General features: G+C 41.9%; 2 protein-coding genes across 5 annotated transcripts; one reads left to right on the top strand and one right to left on the bottom strand.

Moving 5' to 3' along the window:
* Nucleotides 1–265: 265 nt before the first annotated feature.
* On the bottom strand, nt 266–1,646 carry RB195_018358 (uncharacterized protein; the record flags this gene model as incomplete). Of its 2 annotated transcripts, XM_064185771.1 has the most annotated exons (4): nt 266–395; nt 481–619; nt 1,480–1,563; nt 1,616–1,646. In XM_064185771.1, the coding sequence occupies 4 exons, from the start codon at nt 1,644–1,646 to the stop codon at nt 266–268; spliced, it is 384 nt and encodes a 127-aa protein (XP_064041652.1). The 2 variants fall into 2 exon arrangements, with proteins under 2 accessions (XP_064041652.1, XP_064041653.1); XM_064185772.1 differs by lacking the exons at nt 1,480–1,563; nt 1,616–1,646 and having other exon boundaries at nt 481–611.
* On the top strand, nt 730–18,779 carry RB195_018357 (uncharacterized protein; the record flags this gene model as incomplete). Of its 3 annotated transcripts, XM_064185770.1 has the most annotated exons (33): nt 730–821; nt 2,525–2,609; nt 3,048–3,173; nt 4,059–4,184; nt 4,261–4,453; nt 5,076–5,191; nt 5,283–5,390; nt 5,442–5,582; nt 6,831–6,968; nt 7,027–7,041; nt 7,374–7,501; nt 8,102–8,219; nt 8,277–8,434; nt 8,501–8,621; nt 8,724–8,855; nt 8,914–9,107; nt 9,358–9,538; nt 10,658–10,741; nt 10,804–10,910; nt 10,958–11,053; nt 11,108–11,240; nt 11,300–11,443; nt 11,501–11,629; nt 13,241–13,351; nt 13,436–13,507; nt 13,594–13,675; nt 14,143–14,264; nt 14,347–14,451; nt 14,535–14,642; nt 14,737–14,933; nt 15,415–15,556; nt 15,613–15,696; nt 18,654–18,779. In XM_064185770.1, 33 exons carry the CDS (start codon nt 730–732, stop codon nt 18,777–18,779), a joined length of 4,014 nt encoding a protein of 1,337 aa, XP_064041650.1. The 3 variants fall into 3 exon arrangements, with proteins under 3 accessions (XP_064041650.1, XP_064041649.1, XP_064041651.1); XM_064185769.1 differs by lacking the exon at nt 7,027–7,041; XM_064185768.1 differs by lacking the exons at nt 730–821; nt 2,525–2,609; nt 3,048–3,173; nt 6,831–6,968; nt 7,027–7,041 and having other exon boundaries at nt 4,128–4,184.
* Nucleotides 18,780–18,812: the final 33 nt, after the last annotated feature.

Genomic DNA, 18,812 nt, shown 5'->3' with positions numbered 1-18,812 from the left:
TAAATGTGTGTGCTAGGGATGGCATCAGTGTTAGTAGATATATTTTAAAATGGCATTATACACGACTGTGTAGCTACATCCACAGCAGAGGTACTAACTGAAATTTACTGGAACATTCAGCGTAACCTCCCAATATAAATCAAATGTCTTTCAAACTTCACGTTTTTTTTCTCAAAAATCCCATCATTGTATTATTTATGTGTTATCGTAATATCATTTATGAGCCAGTGTAGCGCATTCGGTAAGAGGTTTGGCCATTACTGCACTATCGATGGATCGAAACCACCCAGTGCCAACAAAGCCGTTCATCCTTTCGGGTCGATGAATCGGTAGCAGATTTGTTTGGCAGAATAAAAACACCGACCTGACACTTCGACTTGCCTTCTGAACCGAGTCTGAAATTTGGAGAAAATTAACATATTCAAAAAAAGAGGGGCAGAGACTTGTAGAAGAGAGTTAGCGTACGAGATTAGAACTTACGAGGAACATTCCGCACACTCGTGCATACATATTATTTTATTAAGAATGTCTCGTCGGGGTTTTTTTGGAAAGTCCAGAACTTTCGATACTTGATCGATACCCTTATGTTCCAAGTGGTAGTTGTAGAACATTCTCCTCTCTGCAAAAAGGTATGTATGGTTGAGTGCCGTTTTTTATAAACTTGAGGACGACGTCAATACTACAAGACCAGCTTCAAACCATCATCTTTTATCTGTCCTTTACAGCTCTATGGGTCGCGGCAGTGGAGCAACAACAGTAATGCGAAAAAAAGACGTGGCGTTAGAGAAGGGCACTACTACCGCCAGGGCTTTCCACCGCAGGTTCGCTCAGTTCGTAAGAGGAGACACAATAATCGAAAACATGCCCCGGTCTTGACGCTCATACACTGTGAAAGACTCGGCCATTCTCGACGATGTCAAAGCAGATCCAGAACTTAGAACCTGCAGTCTTGTCATGAGACGCGGGTGTAGTCCCAACCAACAGTCCTCAACCGAATCCATGTCCTCAACAACAGAAAAGTGCTGACTTGATAATCACTCATGCCTTGACAGTTGGAGCGTATCTAACTGTCAGTCTGTGTTTCTCCGCCCGCACGAAAAGGAGTTTGCGGAAGATCTGGTTACTGGAGATGAGAGTTGGATATTCTACAATCCAAATTCACATCGTGTCGTGTAGCTCTCTCGACGAGAAAACTAGTCGAACCAAGCCAAATCGGTCATGCACCTCAAGAAGTCCCTTCTCCGCTGCTGCTGGGATTCAAGGGGAGTGCTGTGTTATGCGTTGCTCCCGCAAGGACGAACGGTCATCGCTGCCAATCACCACCGCCACAAAGGTCCAGCAGTTCACGAAAGTTTCTCGAGGAAAAAGGCCAAGATTAGCTTCGGTGGATCTCCTTCATGATAACGCGAGACTCCATATAGGTGGAAAAACCCATCAAAAAATTGAAGAGCTAGGCTTGGAAGAGGCGCAGTAACTCACCTCTTTCTTGACTAATAAAAGTCTCACCAAGTTCAATGACATTAGTCACTGGGTCGCCGACATCGGCACCCAGCCTCCTCAGTTCTGTGAAATGTGAGTGGCTGAACTGCCTATTAGGTATGATGACGAACAATACCGATTATATTGTTGATTGATCTCCGCTGCATGCTGAATCAAAAAAAATAAAGAAAAATAACAAATCTTACAACAATTTCTTATCAATCTAATACTTGGAATATATTTCATAGCAGAAGAGCATAGGGAAACGTTATGCTAAACAACTTTACTTCAAGAAATAAGTCAAAAGAAAGAAGAGTGCGCAAGGAACTGATAAAAAACAGTGTCGAACTGTAGTCTCTTTTCAAAGCAACAACAACAACACTTATGCGTTCATGTTTTGCACTGTGTGCAACACAGTGCAAAACATGAACGCATAAGTGTCATTAGTTTCTATGTGTTAACTGTTTGTTATCTTAAATGGTGCGCATAACGAAACTTTTCCACCTTTGGAAACACGTGGAAAAGCATATACTCGTTAATCGTTCTGACCCTGCTATAGAGTTCGGTGCTTAGATAGCGAATATGAGGATTTCCCTTAATCGTCTCCAAGAAAACCGGCGTGGGAATTGCTTTAGCTCTTATGAGTTACGTTGACGCGCGCCACTCTTGTACAGGCTGCTGTTCGCTCAGAGGCCTTTGGTTTTGTGTACCTGGATAGGCTGCTGAGCAGACTTAATCGATTCTTGACTGCTCGCTCGTGGATGCTGCGCGTGCGCTCATGCACGCGTTCCACCTTATCTCGTAGAAACGAAGATGGAGTGTTTTTTTTGACGATTAGAGGAAATTGAGAGGGGCTACGCCCACACTTATAATCTAAGCCTCCAACTTCACATTTTCCTGCAGGTTTTCCAACTGCGTCAATTTTGTGCTACCTTCAAATAAAGGTATCAGTGACTGTGTAGTTGGCACAAAACAGCTAGAGCTTCTTCTTTCCTACTCCAAGTTGAACGAGACGAAAAATATGATCAGACACAAGTAATTTTAGTCCTCTCCCTGAGAAGCCTCTTGGGAATGACGATCAATCTCCACTGGCTGCAATGAATAGAACTATAACGATGGAAAAATACAAGGTGGCTGCTCGTGTTGATTTAAAGGCATCACCCCACGAATCTGAGGTGGTACGGAGTTCAGGTGGAGTATACGTATACGGGATCGTAGAATATGGAGGGAAGGGTGACTTCTATCCATATTCTACGATCCGTCCACTTCTTCCTAATTGAATTAATATTTTTTTTAATTAATTGAAAAACGGCCCAGAAGATACGACTCCGGGCGTTCCTGCTATTTTCTACGAGGAGTTCGATTAGACCGCGCCAGCCTTGTGCACGCGCCGCCTCTTCCGGGCCGTTTTTTACGGCAATTAGGAAGAAAAAGACGGAATCACCCCCTCTCCATAATCTACTATAGCGTATACAAATAATCCACCTGAAATCCGCACCACTCCAGATTCGTGGAGTGATGCATTTAAGATGTGATGGGAATGACTATCTCTTTCTGTTTCCGCCCAGGCTGCTGCTCATTCGAAAAATTGGCAGCTTGAAACATCTTCTGCGATTTTTTCCTTCGTTGTTGGCTGTGAAGGAGGCGCTCTCCATCTGATTGAACAAAGTGGATCAGGATTGAAACTGCATCAGGTACTGTTTGTCTACGTTCTCAAGAAACAGATACAAATTTGTCCCTTTCCTACCTTCCATGATAATAAAGACAAACGCAAAGGATTCTCCAAGATGTAGGAAATAGAGAGATCTCGAACATTTCTTTCGAACAAGGAAACATTTCTTTACCTAACGAGCAACTCGCATAAGAGTTACGAAGAGGAACCGCGATGTGAGAGTGTTTCTGCTCAGGACGAAAGTGTTCATGGTGCCTTCTATCCTCTTTTGGGTTGGGTTTGTAGAGGATGTTTTGTGTTTTTACTATCATTTCTGGGAAACCACATCAGAAATCCCATCCTAAAAGGACTCCAACATCGAAAATTTTTTGCAAACGCTGCATTTAAAGGCATCACCCCCGAATCTGAGGTGGTACGGATTTCAGGTGGAGTATTCACATACGGGATCGTAGATTGTGGAGAGAAGGGTGATTCCGTCCATTTCTTCCTAATTGCCGTGAAAAACGGCCCGGAAGATACGGCTTCGGACGTTCCGGGTTTCTACAACGAGTTCGATTAGAGCGCGCCAGCCTTGTGCACACGCCACATCTTTTTTTTACGGCAGTTAGGAAGAAGTGGACGGAATGACCCCCATGTCCATAATCTACTATCCCGTAGACGAATACTCCACCTGAAATCCGTACAACCTCATATTCGTGGGGTGATGCCTTTAATACACTAAGCGTTACCAATAATTAAGTTGATTAGTTAGCATTAATACTTATTAAAAGCTATGCTCGAAATGAAAACGGTCGACTCTCACTCTAATAGTATGTCCGACCAAACAAAAAACATTCAATAAAGTAGAACTTCAAAAGAGAATGAATGGAATTTCACTTCTTCTTGGTGCAGGGTGTGATTCTTTCAGTTGGACTATCGCATCGAATTCGTTGCACATTTCCATCAGAAAGGATTGCTCATCGCACTCGCGAGTGACATGATGCTTTATCATTTTAACATCTCACCCGAGACAACTGCGAACGAGAAACTAAGAGTGAGTACCACCAGCACAGTGCACCAGCACCAGCATATGCTATTTAGTGGATGTTCCACGTTCCCTTCATTTTTAGGTGAAGCTGAATGGGAAGGCAGGTAGCACAGTGGTAGTGCTCAGAGAAAAACTGCTCCTCATTTGTCACCAGGAGAGGGATCTAAGAGTATGGGACCTCGAGTCTGACGAAAATGGTACAATATCACTACAGTCTGCGAAAGGTTTCGATGGAGATGACGTCATCCTCTGTATGGACTACTCAAAGCAGAAAGGTATATTTAAAGGCATCACCCCACGAATCTGAGGTGGTAGGGATTTCAGGTGGAGTATTCGTATACGGGATGGGAGACTACGGAGAGAGGGATGATTCCGTCCATTTCTTCCTAATTGTCGTAAAAAACGGCCCGGAAGATGCGGCGTGTGCACACTACTGGCGCGCTCCAATCGAACTCCTTGTAGAAATTAGCGCGCCGGAACGCTCGAAGCCGTATCTTCCGGGCCGTTTTTTACGGCAATTAGGAAGAAATGGACGCACTCACCTCCTCTCCTTAATCTACGATCCCGTATACGAATACTCCACCTGAAATCTGTGCCACCTCAGATTCGTAGGGTGAATCCCTTTAAAGGTCAAAGAAAATAAAGTTGCAGTGTAATCTACTTAAAGGAGACGAGTGGGGAAGCGAAGTTGGGGAGCTCGTAATATTTCTATTCGAAACATCAAAAACAAGAAAACTTAGAGGGAATGAAAGAATAAGAAAAAAAAAACAAAATGCTCGTCTTACTCCTCCTGTTACTGAGGGGAGTTTGTAAGAAAGCAAAGTTTTTAATATTGATTCGACTTATGATTGTAGTTCCTCTCTCAAAGAAAACGGTTCTGATTAATTTCTGTTCCAGGGATGATATCAGCTGGGACTAGGAAAGGAAAAGTTGCTAATTGGAAATATCGCGCTGGAGAGTCTACGGTAGAGAATTCGTGGCGCCTTCAGAATGGAAATCAAGTTGGAGAAAAAGTGAGCGACGGAGTGGAAGAATTAGGAATCCATGTTGAAGTTACTGGAAATGGAATGCTACAAAAGCAATGCTACCAATACATTTTTGTAGATTACATCAATAGAATGGTGTTCAACCCATTCCGCTTTGGCTGTGAACGCGGGAAATGAGCTCACCATACTGCAGGAAGGAAACAACATAACATGTTTGAGGAATAAGGTGCTTTCTGTGAAGACTAGAAGAAAACTATGCGCACTCACTGTTTTACAGATTGCGGCAATCCAGAGTGGTCCTTCATCCTTCACCTTGATCAACGTTTTTTCTAGTGTGAGTCAAGAACTAAAACTGACCTTCGAAGTAGTGGGAATAAATGTGCAGGAGAAGCAACTCGTCGTCTGGAGTTTGGACACGGTCAGCGCTTTTTTTCTTTGTTTCGTGTTCTGTGTAATTGTTAACGTTTACGCCTTCGCCTACGAAAATTACGCCTTCGCCTACGAAAATCTCGATGTAGTAGATATTTGCTCAGGTAGGTAGGATACGGGACGAAGTTGTCAACAATCATCAACTAAGCATGAAAACAATTCTGCAATTCAAAGAATTAGAGGGTTGAGTTGGTCCGACGCAACTTTTCAGACCCATAGGATCATTGAAGTGAAAGAATAAACAAAATTAATGCTGGAATTGCCCCATAAAGCTGCTCTTCTCCACAGATAGCAGTAACGATATTTTTGGTTTGAGGAGTAATTCATGGCCGATTTTTGCTTATGCACGTAATGTTGTGAGTAAAATGTTATACGTGGTTTAACGATCTTCTTTTTTTTTTTTTGCTCTTCGAGAGAGTCTTATTTTTCTTTTTATTCATTAATTCTTTTCTTCTCTTTTTCCATTACCGTAGAGTTTGAAACGGAGAAAACCGAGCTTTTTTTGGTACAGTGTGATTTTTGCATTAATTCGATGTGATGAAGCCGCTGACACTGCCCATGAGATCAGTTGTGTGTATGGAGAGCATCGAGTGCTGTGCATTGAGCATGAAAAGCTTGGAAACGGACAGAAAAAGTCCTAAAAAAAAGCAAAAAAAAACATGAGGAAGAAGGATATTAAACGTCAGAAACTATTCAATGACGTGTGGAAGGATAGGAAGAACAGCAACGGAGAGCATACTCATATTTACCTGTTTGTGGTAGCACTTTTTTTATAAAGCCGAAGAAAAATGAGTTTTTCCTTAACCCACTCTATATGACCGACTGGTGTATAACTTGACTTCGAAGTCAAAATTTCCATTTCTGAAGCGTGAAGACGGTAATTTCAAGCGCTGTTCCTTCTCCGTGTAAAACGCTCAGCTTCAATGTTTAATGTCTTGATTAAACGCAAAAAAGAAGGGTGTCTGAGATGCTCCTTTTTCCCCATTTCAAGCCCAATTTTAGTTACTAGAAAACAACGACCAAACAATAGAATCAAACAAAAAGACACTACCACTTTTGCAAGGCGAGGTTAAGAAAAAAATTCGCTGTGAAAGCTTTCTTTGGCGGATCGGGGAGGACGTCATTAAGATTTCGGCAGGAGACAAATTATGGCTCACCGTTCTATGAAAAAATAAATTCGAGCAGAAAATCCTTGTTGTCTCTTCCAAGTCCACTGACCCTCCTAATTTTCTTTCAGGTGGCGACGTTTGACGTGCAATCCTCGCTTGCAACTATCCAGTCATCTATTTTTTCCTGTTCTGCGCAGGATATTCTCATCCATCAACACACTCTCTATTGTATCGAACGAGATAAAATAAATGTCAGGACACTACAGGTTGGCAGAAACACTACAGGCTTTGGAGTAATCAATGAATCTCTATGATAACGAACAGAAAGAGCCGCAAAAGGTAAGAAGTTAGTCCAGAAACTGGTTCAGCATGTTAGAGTGATTATCGCCAGCCCTACAAATGCAAACCGCGACCCAGCATCTGAACACACTTCTATTCCAATGCCGTCAGCTCTCTGGGAACTCACTAATGTCAAACATGAAAAAAAAAACAAATTAGTAAATAAAGGCACCTTCGTTGAGGACGTACGATTGTTCGTTTGATACTTTCCACAAACAAACTTAGAGCATAAACTCTTGGTGATTACATAATGAGTTCAAGTTCTAGGCCGGTAGAAAAACTAGAACTGTGCTCACATTTTGTACTCCATTCTAAGTAATACACTCTTTTAGGGCACCGTCCGTCAGATCCTCTCTCTTCCTGAGATGGAAGGTGATCCAGTTCAAATCCATTCAAATCGGGATTGGTTAGCAGTGGCAACAGCAGCTGGATTTATCAGAATCTACAGCATCAACAGCAAGTTAGAACCATCGATTCTGCGTAATCATTCTAACTCGGCGGTTCGGCTTTAGGCTACCAACATAACCAAAAAGATTATTAGGAATAAGACAGTAAATGAACAATTAGTTTCTGCTGCATATGCACTCGGCAAAACTCTAGGACCTTATCCATCTAAGCTTTACCGGGAACTAGATGTTATGTTGATGAATAATTGTTCAGGCTCAAATATGTGAAATGTTAGACGTAAACAGGCTTGAAACCTTTTTTGAAGAAATAATAATAATTAATAGACATGTGAGTGAAATTAGCCTGCACTCTTAAGATTATTGTATTATGTGCCACTCCCACGTGCTTGACAGGAAACGAATACCCTTCATGAGTAGTATCGAAAATTCTGACATATATGTCAGGTTATTAGCTTTTTTTTGCAGCCGCATTGACAATTTGTAGAATTCCTCAGCAAACATGTAATGTTGTAAATAGTAACTAACTTGGCATGGGCACAGTCTCATGAAACCACTTAAAGTATCTTATCGCTATTTTCTTGAATTGTAATGTGGTAGGACTTGTGTCCGCTGTAACTTGCCCTGGTATGGTATCCTTATTTACATCTCCACAGAGAAGCGCGTCAGGAGTATCACTCGAAATATGTGGTGGAGGCGCTGGATGAGTTTCATCGATTTGCTTCGGTGAAAGTGAACATTTCTGGAAACAGAATTGCTTGCACCTATTATGCTGTACGTTTTTTGTTTATAACTAAAGTTTTTGCCTGTCCTCGTATGGCCAATTTGTAGACTCCACTGAAAATTGGTGATCGCATTTTGGTGTGGGACGCTGCAGCTGATTTAACTGCGTACTTCTCTCTTACTCTTGGAATGACAGACCAGCAACAGTACGAAGCAGAGGCAGAGTTGGCGAGCTCGGACGGTCGACCAGTTACAGCGGCAGCGAGGTTCACATATGACATCAATCAGATACCATATTGGGCAATGGATCATAAAAGATAAAAGCTTTATAGAAAAATTGAGAGGGAGCAGTCAAGGTTTCGACTGCCTTATCATGAACCCGGGAGCATTTTTTGGGACGAAACAGACGATCGCTTTCTTGTATGCCAAGCCCAAGCCTCTCCGCAGTACATGGTGAGGAAGGAGTTATGGTATCTAACTTTTTCATCTTTTTCACCTCACCACTAATTATATGTGCAGAAAATTCCCCACAAAAGCAATTGTAGGTGCCTTCAGATTGACGACATGATCCTAACTATGTTTGTGACTTCTGACCATGGCATTCACCTGCAAGACCTTGCGCGTAAATCTGCTGCTTCGGATGTACTCATTGGCGTATGTGTCCCACACATGTACTTCACAAAGAAAGTACGATGTTTGAGATAGAAGAGCATTGATAACAAGGAGTTGGTTGCACTTCTTGCAGATGGACTTTGAGGACGAGGAGGTAAAAGGAGAGAAATCCATCGGTCGCTTTCTGATTGCACGTTCACTTCGTGAGTTCTCCGGAGTTGAAAATTGCGCTGATGATGCGACGAGGAGAGGAATGATGGACTTTTGTTATTACCTCAGTATAGGTCAAATGGATGACGCGTTCAAGGCAATCCGCTTTATCAAGAGGTATTGTTTTAACGTACACGTTTTCCTTTTTCAACTTATTTTCAAAACAAAGCACAAGCGCTAAAAAGCTTGAGAAGTTGAGACTTGATTTAGTAGTAGAATAATAGGATAATACCTCGCGTAACGAGAGAGTGGTCAAATACGTGGAATTTTGATATTTCAATCTCTTCTAAGGATGTGTAAACCACAACACTAACATACATTCCTTTCCAGTCTCAGGCTAGTCAAGTCTAAATAAGATTTACTTAAGCGAAAGCGTATGGGAACACATGGCATCAATGAGTGTGAAGACACGTCGTTTGGATGTAGCAGCAGTGTGTCTTGGGAACATGAAGAACGTCCGTGGAGCAAGGGCGCTTCGAAAAGCACAGGAGGCGGGAGAAGATGAACTCATGCAATGCGCCGCTCTAGCAGTGGAACTGGGGATGCTGGTTAGTCCCAACAAAATTCCTGTCGAAAAAACGCTTACGAGCACTTCTCACTGAGTTCTCTATTCTGCAGCTCACAAGTTCTTATGTGAAACTTTTGCTTTGCTTTGGTGACTTTCATTTCGATAACTACATTCTCCTCGGTTGAAAATGCCGTACTATTTGCAATTTGGCCCAACAAATATGTTGTCTCCTTCTGCATAGTATAAAAAACCAGTCCAGATTGACTGAAAATAATCACTCAGATGGAACAAACACAACCACCCTGAATTCCACTGTCATGTTGCTGAGAAGACTTGTATGGGTTGGCACTGAATGCATTCGTGTGAATGTAGATGGTGTTTAGGCTTTTGTGGCACGCTATCTTCACGTCGCTTAGGGCATAGCGACGACATGGGTAATTGTGGCCAAAGGCTCCAAGCTCTCTTCAGGCTGTTGACCTTTCATGTTTTGGGCTTTAGCGATATGCTGTGCGACAAGACGTGTTGCAAAAGACGTGATCTTGCGCTACATAGCCTTGCAGGCTGCATAGCTCGTGTGTTCCCAAATCGTACACTCGAAGGCCTCATTGCGCTTTGTTGAAACAGGGCCACCTCGAGAACGCGAGCACGTGGCAGTCAGGCTCGTATGCGCAGCCACTGAGTGATGAGAAGCGTCAATAGCTGAGCTTAAAGGCAGCATACCACGAATCTGACGTGGTGAGGGAGCCACAGGAAAGGCTAGAGGCGGGGCTACAGATTTCCAGATTCGGGATGGTGCCGCTCCTCCCTCTCTAATCGTCGTGAAAAACGGCGTCAAAGACACCGTTTTTCACGCCATTCTTCACGATTTCAGTTGCAACGCGCTATCCTTGTGCACGCGCCTCATCCGTTTGCGGTCACTCGGTGATGTCTTCTCACCAGCCGGACCAAGTGGAACCAATCAATAGACTGTTGAGGGGACCGGAGCGTGTTCATAAAGTAGCGTTTTAACGCACCTCGTAGGACCTAAAGCAGTTCCCACGAAGTTTTAACGACGATTAGGAAGAGATGAGCGGAACCACACCGGATCCTGCAATCAACGATCCTGCAGCTTTGGATTTCCTCACTACGTCAGATGCCTGTTATGTTTCCTTTAATTCAGGAGGATGCTGAAGCTATGTACGTGAGTGCTGGCCGGTACGACATGGTCAACAAAATCCATCAAGCTCAAAACTCCTGGAATCAGGTATAGCAGATTAAGGTAAGTTTTACCGTTTTAAGGAGTGCGGTGTATGTACATCCTTGCAGGCTTTCGATGTAGCTTCTCGTCACGACCGTATCCATCTCAGGAACACTCACTACAACTATGCAAAGTACTTAGAGAGAGCAGGAGCTTTGGAACCGGCTATCGAGAAGTCTGTCATTCGCACGTGGTCTCCTAAATTCATACGGTCTGTTACAGTTTCGAGAAGTCGGAAACCCACCACTTTGAAGTCCCCAGAATGTTTGCAGACAGTCCGAAAATCCTTGAATCGTACGTAAGGAGGAAGAGGGAACCGTGAGTAATTCTTCAGCATTTTAATTGCTAACGTACGCGACTATTCAATTTTAGACAACTTCAAGCATGGTGGGGGCGATACTTGGAAAGCATCGGAGAATTGGACGGTGCGGCGGCGTTTTATACTGCAGCTAAGGACGTTTTGTCATTAGTAAGAATAAAATGCGCTCAAAACAAGCTCGAAGAAGTACTGAATTCCAATTTAAATTGATTTGTTATGCGTTCTTGAAATCCTTCTTTCCGAAGGCCTCAAATATTGCGCTTGAATCAAACCACAGAGCTGCGTGCTATCACCTTGCCAGAATCTTCGAAGCAGAAGGGAACTTCTCGAAAGCTGCTGACTTCTATACTAAAGCTCACGCTTATAGTAGCGCCATTAGAATAGTTAAAGTAAGCTTGTGAGAATTTTCCCTCCGGTGCAACTCTTGCTTATCAGGTCGCTTACAGGAACATGATATGCGGGATTTGCTAGCCAACCTCTGCTTGATGGCAGGTGGCAGTGAGATCGTTGAAGCAGCTCGTTATTTCGAGGAAATCCCTGGATACACGCATCAAGCAGTTATGCTTTATCATAAGGTCAGTTGTGGAGAATTAGAATCTATTTTGTTTCTGGAGATCGCACGGGAGTAGAGCTGAGGTTTAAGCTAGCAGCAGCTAGCCAGCCCCGTTTCGGCTTTTAAAGATGACTTGTAAAATCTAGGTTTTTAAAAGAGTGCTTATTTTAGGCATTGGCTGTGTAAAATAAAAGCTGCTGATGAAGATGACATTTATAGAGGGAACCGTAGATTTGCATACTCCACAAAGGTTCCCCAATGAAACAAAATACCAAAACTAAAACTTTCTTGAAGACGAGGAACTTTTAAAGAAATTTAATAGTCCCCATAACATCTTACATGACTTCTATAGAAGCAACCGTCTTAAACTATCTTGAATAATAATCGTTCGCAAAGAAGAAACGTGAAGATCTAGTAATATGTATATAACTTTTATGAAAAACAATACGAAAACATGAAAAATTAAATTTTTTCTTTTTTCTTCAATTTCATTAATTTTATCCTTGTGAAGAGCTTTTGCACTTTGCTAATTTTTTGTTCCAAAGTCTAGGTCTAGAGCTGATGAGTAGAGGATCTCTACGTGGAAAACACTGACTCAGCTGCAACTTAGCTTGTTGTTGATCCGGTACGCATTCCTACAGCTGGGGCTAAATATCACGTATTCATTTCCACCGCGTGAAAAGATCAGATCCAATATGATTTATAAGATACTTTTCTTCGAGAATTAATCACGCGTCTCTAATGGCGCAAAATTATCTTGGAGTATGTGACATCTTAAACAGACATGCCCCTACCTTTTTGAAGAATTTTTTTTTCAAGAGTTTTTAAAGTGGGGTAATTCTTGGTTGTTGCTCTGCTTACCTGCTGCTCATGCCCTAGATTTTGCCGTTGGCTCTTTACTGAGGGAAGGAAGCCAAGAGGTTGATCAACTTACTCGCAGCTATAATTGCTAGGTGGCTGTCATCTCATTGAAATCGCTCTCCATCGCTTCCTTACCTTGGAAAATGACTGAGCACAATTTTCTGTTCATATGTACAGCGACACATTTCTGCAGTAGCAGTTGGGACCAAAATGATCAGAGGACCGACATTCGACTGCAAACAGTTGGACCAGTTCATAATTGCGAAGTGAAGTGAATTCCACCACGTCGTTGATCTCTTTGCTGACTTGCCGTTACAAGTAGTCGACGGCAACCCTAGCACAAAAGCACGAACAAGTAAGCAAGGAAGTGAACAAGGATTACCCTACATCTTGACAAGCAAGACCACCCATCTTTTTAGCTTTAGCCTCTATCTTGTTTTTTTTTTGAAGTGTTTCTGAGGGAAGTACTGCATACCTGTCCAAGATATCCGCCCCGCATAATCCTACACTGTAATCTCCTCAATAACAATAATACTGGTCTTGAAATTATTATACATGGTTGGACTTTATAGTAGTTCAGTGATATCCACGATCCAAATACTTATACGCCTTATCATGTACATAATATCTACACGTGTAGCCAAGCGGGAAAATGGCGTCAGCAATGGATGAGGTGCCTTGCTTAGCAATTGCTTGAGTTGTTGGCGAACAGAGTGCATGAAAACAACTGATCATTGTTTTTTATCTTCTTCCAATGTCACCATTCGTTCAGGCAGGAATGGTTGGTAGAGCTCTAGACCTTGCGTTCCGAGCAGAGCAGTTCAGCGCTCTGGATCTCGTTACGAAGGACCTCCACTCTGGATGCGATCCCAGTGTCCTGAAGGTGAACTAAGCGATTGAACTTATTACCGCTGCAGCTTTTTTCTTTCTTTTCTTGGCGACAAATCACTTTTCGCATCATTTTCAGAGAGCTGCAGAATTTTTCTCTATCAATCAAAACTATGAGAAGGCGGTTGAACTTCTTTGCTTAGCAAAAGATGTAAGTTGTAGGTCGTTGTTGTTCATTTGCTGACTTAAAGCTGCCATAGCTTACCTCAATCTTGCTATTTTTCCTTGCTTTTCAAGTTTCAAAATGCTATCGAACTTTGCCGCGATCGAAATGTGAGGTTGACAGACAAAGTAGCTGAGCTGATGACTCCTACCAAGGGTGAGCAATCTTGTTGTTTACAAACTATGATTCTACAGCAATTAGGGGCTTCTTTGTTTAATAGCGTTACGCGAAGCGTCACGGTTTAGGTTCGACTTTCAATTCAATTCGCAAAAGTGCTTCGAAAATAGTTGATTAGCTGCGACAGTGCCCGTCTCTTATCTATCCACCTTATAACCGCTGCGCTTCGAGAAAACACTTCAAGCTATAACCCTCACACCTAAATTTTGTTGAGGTTGACTGAGGGTTCTTCGTTGTGATTAGAGGGAAACCAAAGGTGAGAACGGGCATGATATACAACTGTTTAGAAAGCTGCGCTGAAAGGATAAATTTTGCAACTGACATTGAACTGCGATATAGAGTGGTTCAAAACTGGTAGTTTAGAAAGAATGGAATTTGTACTTTTCAAGGAAGGAGGAAATCTTATGAAAACTATCCATGTGCTGCACACAATGTAAAACTTCCAGAAACTACTCCCAATGAGACCGAGAGGAAACAACTGCTAGAAAGCATAGCCGAGTTGGGTTTGCATCAGGGTAACTACCATTTTGCAGCAAAGAAATATACTCAAGCTGGTGATAAGTTGCAGGTAGTATCTCCGTGTTTTCCTTTTTCTATGTGCGTTTTCTATGTTTTCTCAGTGGATTTTCTCAGTGGAGATCAGATTATAGGCTATGAGAGCACTCATTAAATCCGGCGATACTCAGAAAATAACTTTTTTTGCTAATACGGCAAGAAATAGGAACATTTACATCTTAGCAGCAAACTATCTTCAGGTTAGTACCACTCCCATCTGTTCGTAAAGCGGATTGAGATGAGAGTCTGTGCCAGAACTAATCTTAAAACGTTCTTTTCGCAGACCACCGACTGGCAGGGAAATGCAGCGGTCATACGCGACATTGAGACCTTCTATTCAAAAGCGCATTCTCATCTCCACTTGGCCAGTTTCTACAAAGCCTGTGCCTTTGTGAGTGGTTGTTCATCTGCAGAAATAGTGTTTCCTGGTCTTATTTTGATCATATGAACTACTAAAGGTGTAAAATTTAATGTTTCCATTGCAGATGGAAGTGGAGACTTTCAATGATTTTTCAAAAGCTGCTGATGCTCTGGAACATGCTCAGAGAACTGCGGAACGAGGACTACAAGAACAGCAGTCCCATTCAGAAGAATCAACTTCTACAGTGAATGCGCTGAAATCGCTGAGAGAAGAAATAGTGGAAAATCTATCCCAACTAGCCAAATTTGAGAAGATCAAAGAGTGAGTGGATCAGAGATTAACGTGACTCGTGCAAGTGAGGTTTTCCACTTATTGATTTTTCATTGTATTCTGTTACGCTATGCCCCGGCACCTATTTGCGCATTGCAAAAATATTTCGTGGGTTTACAAAGCAAAAAGTAAGGATGCACAGCTAACTAAAAGCACTGGTGTGACCGCGCTCTTTATGCGCGAAAGCATCCTCTCTTTATGCACTTTCGATTTGTAGTCATTCTGCGGGTTTTACTGTTTGAACTTTTAAAAGAGTTTTTAAGATTGTCGTTGGAGAGTTCATAGGGACAAATAACAGAGCCATCGCAGTAGAGTACCACATTTCAAGGTATACTTTATAGTGAAAGCCAGAGAATTAAATCGCATTTTAGGACGAATATGTTGGCGTGCGTGTCATTTTTCATATTGAAAAATTCAGCTGTATGGCAAGATAGTCATACCACAATACATATTCAATATGGGTCAATTTCAGGGCATACGCTGTTGACGAGAACGACGCGGTTTTGCAGCTCCAGCACCTTGTAGAGAATGCTTCAGAGGATTCAATTATTCGTCCAAGTCATATATATTCTCTTCTCATTGCTCACTATGCTGGAAAGGAGAACTACAGATCGGTGCGAACGAACTTGTCATGTTTTAGTCCCTCTTCTTCAACTAATCAAGGTTATAGGCATACCGATGCGTAACACAACTGCAGAAGCTACAGAAAAATCTAGACTTGTCTACTATTATCAGTCCAGATCTTCTGAATAAGGTTGGTCAAACTGCAATTGCTGCGGCAACACAGTAAGCACATCGTCATAATTTCTAACTTGCTCAATACACTGCCCACATCTCTTTTGGTGACATTTTTAAAGAGCGCCAAAGCACCATGCAGAATAAAAACATACGAAAACTCGAGAAAGAAGCAATTATCTTTATTTTCTTCTTCAGGGTATATGGTGTTGGTCTCTACCCAATTTTATATCGATCGAAGTGCCAAAACGACTATTATTTAGAGCTGACCTTTAACGGGGGCAAATTTTTTCGTGCTCAATTCTTCACAACTATCTTTTCTGCGCTATATTTTTCCTTCATTTCGTGTTATCCGATACTGCAGATTTCTCTTTGAGTTTTCTATTTTTATAAGTTTGATTTTAATTTAATCTTAGTGTTTTCTAAAATAAAGGGATGAAACTTGATTCCACTGAATAATTCTTGGTTGCTCAACTTTTCATTTGCAGTTTTTCTCTTCTTTTGCTAATAATTAGAACTTCATTAGTTGAATGCTTAAGACCAATACAATGTTGCATTCTTCCACTTCATTTTACAAAGTTGGAATGTTGTTTTAGAGAATTTACTGCTAACAAAATTCAGTAACGTTCACTTCAGAGGCAGCATATAAGGAAATTGACGATGTTGGGCTCTCTGTGTGACAATCTACGGTTTGGGTTCTAGATTAGAATCGTAGAGGAAAACAGCGTGGAAAACGGCTTAGTTAATACGACGTACGTTGGAACGTGCAAGCGTCCACGAGCAAGCGGTCGAGGGTCAAATAGCCTGTTCGTCAGCCTATTCGAGCAAACCTAATGAATAGGCTGCTGAGAGAAGCAGATAATGCACAAAAGTGGTGCGTTTAACGTACTCCGTAGACACTAGAGCGCTTCCACGCCGTTTCTTAGAATGATAGACGGAACTGAGCGTGGTTACGCTCGTAATCTATAACCCGAACTCCCTAAATTGTCCTGTAGAGATCCAAACATCAACAATTTCTAGATATGATCCCTCTAAGCACGGTTTCGTTTTCTTGATTCTCCTTTCTTAAAAATTAAGTTTAGTCGAGGAAAAATAGCCAGTGTGTCGCCCTTCATCAAAAATTAGCAAATGACTGTATCCGCACTGGAACTATTCTTTCGCTTATTCGGAACAATGAAGAATTTTTCCTATTGACTTTTTTTATAAACAACTGTTCCTTGAATCATTTTTGCAGCGAAATAATTTTGTGCCACACTCATTAAGTTGGTGCAAAATAATGCCCGTTTTTCGTTCCTTTCTCTTCACGACAATTTTTTTTCTGTTACACTCGTCTTCAATACTAGAAGCCGCATAGAGTTTTGTAGCATATTTCATTGTGGTTATTAATGCTTAGCTGATTTTGACCAGGAATCAGTATTTGGTCAGTACCAGTATCATCAGTATTTGTCAGTATTAAGATAATAAATCCAGGCAAGATTTTCACTAAATCTTCTACGAGTTCAAGCTGGGTGGGTCTGCAGTGGAGACAGCTCGGAATATCAACGCTGTTCGGAAAGGAAGCAGCACACCGAATCCATGGTACGGCGTTGGTTCCAAATGTTTTCTTCTGGGGATGTGAGCCCAGAAGATAAGGACCGGGTCGTAGCCGCCCTTCTGAAGTTGATGACCACCTGCTGAAGGCATTCATCGAAGATGATCCGCTTGAAACAACACGAGATGTTGCCAAAGATCTAGGTGTTGACCATTCAACAGTCGTCCTCCTCTTAGAAAAAAACTGGAAAGGTGAAAAAGTTGAACAAGCGGGTACCGCATGAACTGAGCGGGTCTCAAAGAAACCGCCGTTTTGAGATGTGCTCAACGCTTCTGTTACACAACAACAACTACCCTAAACAAGAAAAACTCTCGATTGTATTGTTACGTGCGATGAGAAATGGATCCTTTACGACAACAGGAAGCTTAATGGATGGACAAGGATGAAGCACTTTCCAAAGCTGAAAATGTTCCCGAAGACCGTGATGACTGTGTGGTGGTGTGCTACAGGTGTAATCCATCACACTTTTATGAAATCTGACAAGACCATCACCGCAGAAGAGCACTGCAAAGAATGGGACGAAATGCAAAGGAAACCCAAACTTTTCCGCCCTACGTTAGTGAACAGAAAGGGCTCGATTTTCCTACAGAACAATGCTCGGCCCCACATTCCAAAGATGACGCCATCGAAATTGAACGAGTTAGGATACGAGACTCTGCCTCACCCACCATATTCGCAAGTATTTTCGTCAACCGAATATCCCCTTTCGGAACATCTGAACAGCTATATAAGGGAAAAAGATCTTCCAAAATCAAGGTGATGCTGAAAACGACTTCCGGAAGTTTATGGGCTCGAAAAGCTCAGACTTTATGCAGCAGGATTAGCCAAACTTGTGTCTCGTTGGCAAAGATGCGTTGACTGTAACGGTTCTTATTTCGATTGATAAACTTGATTTTGAAGGGGAATTAGCGTTTTCAAGTGAATGCTTGAAGACGTGAATTAATTCAGCACCAACCTAGTACTATTACTTTGCTAAATGCTGTGTTGAATTAATTTCCTTTCCTATGTTAGATACCATCTGGTTGAGTTCTTACTCCGTCGATTCTATGTTAAGGTAGATTTTTTTTCACTGGTCTGCAGGTTACTAAGTTTACGTTACGTTGGCGCAGCGTTATAATGAGACTTGCTCAAGATGTCTTCATTGTTTGTTTCACTCAAAAGTAGCAAATCTATCATCTTCCTTCCTGCTTCATCTACTATATTTGGCTTAGATTTCCGTTTCTATAGCAAACAGATAAGTATGGAATAATAAGTACATATAAGTAGCAAATATCACAAATATATGTAGGTGACACGGTGAGTGTTAATATATTGGAATACGAACTACTGTAGTAGAAAGAGGATATCTTGTGTCAAACGCACCTAATATTTGAGTATTCTTTCAGATTTGTGATGAACTAGGGGTACCCAGAGTCATTTCGCGTGAGAGTGAGGAGATAGATTCCGATATCGAAGAGGTCCAAGGAGTGGAGTATAGCCACGCTATGAAGAAGAGAGAATCGCTTTTCTAAGATCTTTATACGATAGAAGAGGTTGCTCTGTAT

The sequence above is a fragment of the Necator americanus genome, chromosome II (genome assembly GCF_031761385.1).
Source record: "Necator americanus strain Aroian chromosome II, whole genome shotgun sequence".
Lineage (NCBI taxonomy): Eukaryota > Metazoa > Nematoda > Chromadorea > Rhabditida > Ancylostomatidae > Necator > Necator americanus.
This window is presented reverse-complemented; position numbering and strand designations above follow the sequence as displayed.